The sequence below is a fragment of the Tursiops truncatus genome, chromosome 5, assembly GCF_011762595.2.
Source record: "Tursiops truncatus isolate mTurTru1 chromosome 5, mTurTru1.mat.Y, whole genome shotgun sequence".
Lineage (NCBI taxonomy): Eukaryota > Metazoa > Chordata > Mammalia > Artiodactyla > Delphinidae > Tursiops > Tursiops truncatus.
This window is the reverse complement of record NC_047038.1, coordinates 94,234,637-94,240,636: the sequence shown is the minus strand read 5'-3', so window position 1 is coordinate 94,240,636 and position 6,000 is coordinate 94,234,637. Positions and strand designations below refer to the sequence as shown.

The following is a 6,000-nucleotide window of genomic DNA, read 5'->3' as shown; positions in this document are numbered from 1 at the left end:
AACTCCCACATTTGGAAAGGGATTTAGATAACATTTTATATATTGGAAACTCTGCCCTTATCCAAGATGTTGATGACCTTCTGTTAGCCACTCCTTCACTGAAAGATGAGATACCTAAATCTTACAACTTGTGTAGATCATATGTTACAAAGCTTCTAAAAATATATATATGGTGATGCCTGTCTCAGATTCATTACTTGGGACATTACATACCTATACCAATAAAAGTGAGGTCATCTTCTAGGATAAAAACCAGTCTCAGGGTCCCAAGGTCCACTTAAATTTCACAAATGTCCACCCTCTTGGGCTTAGCTAGCTACAACTTACATAGCATATTGGATATGCTTCTAATCCAAAGCTTCTATTGCAACCAATTTAAACAAACATCCCAGATCCATGACCTTTGTCACAAGAAGCCAAATAGTCTTCTTTTCTTCTTTAAACAAACTTTGTAGAGAACCCTAGCTCTACATCTTCTTGGTAATGATAAGCCTATATATTTTTACATTGTGAGGAAAAAGAAACTATTTTAGGTGTGAACACAGATTCATGAAAACAGAGAATGGCCCACTCCTTAGTATGAGTCAGTTCTGCCCTGACCTCTCTGACTATAGCTATTCCCCACACAGTCACAGCACTCCTAAAGACACAATCACATTCTAATATTAGCCTAACAAAATATGCAATTTTATTCTTCTCTGCAAACAGAGAAGGCTGGGCTCATATTAAACCCATTCTGTTTGCTCCCATTTCAATGCGAGGGGAGTTTCATAACTGTCTTACAGCCCCTGTCCACTGTTCAAATCCAGTATTAACTTCAAAAACTTACTTTTTTCAAAATTACTGACCTCATATTTTATGTAGATTTGCTCTGTTGGTGGACAGAAAAAAGGTGGGTTTGGAATATGCAGCAACATGAGAACGTAGAAAATTCTTCTTTGCTGTCTATTCTTGTTTACCCACATGATTGAATGTATAATTTTTGGTCTTATTTATGACTATGGACAATGCAGGAAACAATGAGAGTTCATCACCTCAGTAGGTATAAAACATGTTTATTTGTTCATTCATTGATGATCTCTTATACATTATCATATAGCTGTCATGAAGTGTTTTGCTCTCTAAAAGACTTAGACATGGAAATGCTTTGGCTCCCACTACAGCCAAAGTAACTGCCATTTTCTCTTTCTGGGTCCAACTAGGTGCCTCTGAAAACTCTTTCTGTTTTGCCTTACTCTAAGATTAGTCCTCAGATTCAGGATTAAACAGAATCAAACAAACAAAACTTACTGACTAATAGGGTGACTCTTTTTCCCAAATTTGTACAGGCCCAAGGATCTTCTTCATCTTTCTTTCATGGCCTATGGAATGAAAAAGGTAAACAAAAGTGATGACAACATAAATGACAGATACATAATTGATATGTGAGTTCTGAGTTTTTCTAAGTTGGTCTATTTTGTCACACCTGCCTCATTTGTCAAGCCTACACTTTAGGAAGTCCAGTAAAGATACACTTCTATAGAAGACCACAATGAAATCAAATTCTGATAGTCCATGCTTTTTAAAGAAGAACCTATAATAGAAGAACCAAATGACTTTCTGGATTAAGCTTTTAGAGCCATGTCATCTCAAAACATATATCTTTGCCCATGGAGTGACGTTTAACATAAAACAGAAATTTCTGAATGGAAATAATACTGGGAAATAACTTTTTCAATGTATAGAGTCAATCAAAACATCAAGGATATAAAGTCTTATCTTAAATCTTAAAAACTTATTAATGAAAACACAACTAAGTGTTAAATTACAACAAAAAATAGTGGCTTTTCAAGCTATGTTACACAAATCACATGGCTGTAGACTACTTCACCTAGTAAATAAGTGTGTACCCTTATTGGAAAGAATGCTGCACACATTTTCTACATGAGTTAGAGTATAACCATGACCTAGCTAATGATACAAGAAAAGAGACTATCTAATTACAACAGTTAATTTTGGTGTGTGAGTTTCCAGGTAATGATATGACAGGAAATGGGAAAGGAAGACTGTATAAGATACACAGATAATTCTAAGGCTTACAGTCAGGTTACATGCAAGTGGTACTAATAAAATATGACTTCTTTGCACTATTAAAGAAATGCCACATATCTTGCTATATCAAGGTGGTATAAAATTTTTACAGTGTATCTAGAAATGCAATTTAGGATTTATGACAAAGGCAAGAATGCAATACAGTGGAGGAAAAGTGTTTTTTTTCAATAAATGGTGCTAGATGGTTAGAATATCCATGGAAGAAAAACAGCTGAACCTCTACCTCACAACATACACAAAAATAAATTCCAACAGATTGCATATGTAAACATAAAATGTAAAACAATAAAGGTTTCCGGAGAAAACACAGAAAAATGTCTCTGTGACCCTGGAGTTAGCAAAGATTTCTTGAACAGGACACAAAAAAGCATTAACCATGAAATGTAAAAAGGCAGACAATTGGACTATGTTAAAATTCCCACTTGGTGTCAGAAATAACCATTAAGAGAATAAAAAATCAACCAGTAAGGGAAGATGCTATTCACTATAAATATATCTGACAGAGGAGTCATATTCAGAATATATATATTTTAAAAACTCTTAAATATCAATGAGAAAAAGACACACAACCCAACAGAAAAATGAACAAAAGACTTGAACAACCACTTCATAAAAAAAGAATTTAGAATGGCTAATAAGCATGTAAAAAAGGTGCTCAACTTCATTAGAGACATGCAAAATAAAACCACAATATAATACTACCATTCTCCCCCACCTCCCCACCTTGGCTAAAATGAAAAAGATGAGAAATACCAAATGTTGATGAAAATGTGCAACAACCATTTTGGAAAATAGCTTGGCAGTATTTACATAAAAGTTGAATATGACGTTATGCTTTGACCCAGTAATTCTCATCCTAGATAAATATGCATGGGTCAACAAAAACATGCTCCAGAACGTTTCGCTACACTATTCCTACTATTCCTAAATTTAAAATAATACAAATGGCCAACAACAGTCGAATGGGTGAATAAGTTGTGATATGTTTAGGCAATGGAATATCAAACAGGAAAGAGTATAAAGAATTCCCAACTACACACAACAAGGTAGCTGAAACAAGTATCGAGTGGAAAAAAAAAAGACACAAAAACAGTGTATGCATTATGATTCCATGTATATAAAGACTGTTAGAAATCTAGGTCACAGTTACTCTTGGGACATGGGGCAAGGAGGACTGCAAGGGGGCATCAAGGGGGGTTTCTGGGGTCCTCGCAGTGTTCTAGTTCTTGCTCTAAACTCTGGTGACATGGGTTTATACAGTTCGTGAACATTTATACAGATGTATCCAAATTAAAAAGTTACAATTGAAACAAATAAAAGAATAATGACAACAATGGATCAAACATTGTATTAAAACCATTGAGAGCATAATGAACTCCATTGTCCCACCCCTTCAGCCATGCGCGCGCACATGCACAATCAAGTGAAAACCTCATTGGCTGGGACTAGGTGGACACTTCCGTAAGCCATATCTTAGCACCGCCCCTTCTGTCTGCTGGTTATCTTGCCTTCCCGCCATCCAGCTTCCGTGCCCTCCGGCCTCGCAGCTTCGTCTCCCCTGGACTCAAGCCCCCGAGGCAAACAGTGTCCCTTGTGCTTGGCGGTACCCTCTCTCCCAGTCTCCGCACTCAGACCCGGCTCGCTACCTGCCACCATTATGAACATCCGCAGTGCTTGGCCAGACGACCTGGTGAACCTGCAGCCCTGCAACCTCCTTTGCCCTCCGGAGAACTACCAGATGAAATACTATTTCTACCATGGCCTTTCCTGACCCCATCTCTCTTACATCGCTGAGGATGAGGACGGAAGATTGTGGGCTACGTCTGGCCAAAATGGAGGAGGACCCAGATGATGTCCCCCATGGACATATCACCTCCCTGGCTGTGAAGCGTTCACACCGGCGCCTCGGCCTGGCCCAGAAGCTGATGGACCAGGCCTCCCGGGCCATGATGGAGAACTTTAATGACAAGTATGTGTCCCTGCATGTCAGGAAGAGTAACTGGGCAGCCTTGCACCTCCATTCTAATGCTCTCAACCTTCACGTTAGTGAGGTGGAAACCAAATACTCTGCAGATGGAGAAGATGCTTATGCTATGAAGCCGGGTCTGCCACAGATGGCAGATGAGCTGAGGAGGTAGCTGGAGCTGAAGGAGAAGGGCAGGTATGTTGTGCTGGGCTCCAGGGAGAACCAGGAGGTCCAGGGCAGCACACTTCCTGGTTCCGAAGAGGCCTGTCAATAGAAGAACCCGTCTGCTGATGATAGTGGCAGTGACAGCAAGGAATCCAGCGAATCCACGGAAAGCCCCCGTGCCCAGGACAGCTCAGAAGACTCACACTCCACCTCCTAGAGCCTGCTTAAGGTACATATTCTCTCTTCCCTGACCACTGCCTATCTCCCCTAAATTCCTGGACCATACCAGGGTCAGCCCAGTCCCATCCCATTCTAGCCCTGATGGGTTTCACTGTGAAAGCCACATGTTGACCTTGGGGAGGGGTGTAGAGTGGGCTGGGGGAAACTCATTGCTCACTATTGGAAGTTAATAGGACTCCATGCTGAAAGTAGATTAAATTCAGTAAAAGAAACAAGCATTTATCCTGCCTTTTCAGTATGAATTGTATTTCAGGGTATCCACTTAGTCAATGAAAGAAATTTCTTCTTTATAGAATGACAGCTAATAAAGACAGAAAGAACGACAGAATTATAAAATTGCCATTTTGCAACTCTTGAAATAATAGATCTAGCCAATTGTCGTCAATGACTAATACCATTAGGTGAAAGCTGGAGCAGTTTGCAACGATGGATCAGACTAGCAACTCTTGAAGTCACTGGTCAAATGTAACATCACTATAAAGGAGACAAATATTATGTGCCTCCAAATGCAATAGGAAGTGCACAGTGACACCTATGAAATATTCTTGCCAAAAGAAAATTTTGTGTGTATGTATAAAATTTATCTTGAATTCAAACAAGGCCCTAGATCTAACTAGGGCCTTGTTTGAATTTTTATTAAAATATAATAATGATATTATTATTAAAATAATAATAATGATAATAATAATAGAGGGACATGTTAAGCTACAGTCAGCCATATCCAGAATGAGAGAATTTCTACAGAACCAATGACCTGGTATCTTCAACAAATGAATGTCATTTTTTAAAGAGGGAGGAGGAATTTATCTATTAAACTTTAGAGATATGTTGACCAAACACAACCATTGTGGAGACTGTTTGACTTAAACGAACCAAATATAAGACATTTTGAGATGACCAGGCAAAATTTGAACATGGACTGTATATGCTATTAAGGAATTGTTAATAATTTTATTAAGTAAGCTAAATGGTATTGTAGTATTATGTTGAAAAAAGTTCTTATCTGTTAGAGATATATATTGACATAATTAGAGTTGAAAGAACATGAAGCCTAGAATTTAAAATAATCCAGCCAAAAAAAAAAAAAAAAAATACTCCAGGGCTTCCCTGGTGGCGCAGTGGTTGAGAGTCCGCCTGCCGATGCAGGGGACACGGGTTCGTGCCCCGGTCCGGGAAGATCCCACATGCCGCAGAGCGGCTGGGCCCGTGAGCCATGGCCGCCGAGCCTGCGCGTCCGGAGCCTGTGCTCCGCAATGGGAGAGGCCACAACAGTGAGAGGCCCGCGTACCGCAAAAAAAAAAAACCAAAAAACTCCAGCAAAAAAAGGTCGGGGCAGGGTGAATAGATAAAATAAGAATGACAACATGTATAATTGTTGAAGTTGGGTAATGGGTACTTGGGGGGTTCATTATGTTGTTCTTCACTCTTGAATGTATGAAAATCAACATGAAAAGTCAAAGAACAAAAACAATTATGGTTCTTCCGACTACACCCTAATACTAATACTAAGCAGACACTGAAAAGTAGTTTTAAAAGAC

At 39.2% G+C, this 6,000-nt stretch overlaps 1 protein-coding gene and 1 long non-coding RNA gene across 2 annotated transcripts in view; one reads left to right on the top strand and one right to left on the bottom strand.

Annotated features, from left to right (window-relative positions):
• Window positions 1-1,068: 1,068 nt before the first annotated feature.
• Window positions 1,069-6,000, bottom strand: part of LOC141278704 (uncharacterized) — a 275,581-nt gene continuing 270,649 nt past the window's right edge. Inside the window, exon 4 of the long non-coding RNA XR_012331764.1 lies at window positions 1,069-1,361. This is a non-coding gene — a long non-coding RNA (uncharacterized lncRNA). The remainder of the gene's footprint in view (window positions 1,362-6,000) is intronic.
• On the top strand, window positions 3,734-4,439 carry NAA11 (N-alpha-acetyltransferase 11, NatA catalytic subunit). Its single transcript, XM_019932667.1, is given in 2 exon segments — window positions 3,734-3,903; window positions 3,905-4,439. Coding segments are annotated over 2 exon segments (690 nt in total). The 5' UTR covers window positions 3,734-3,748.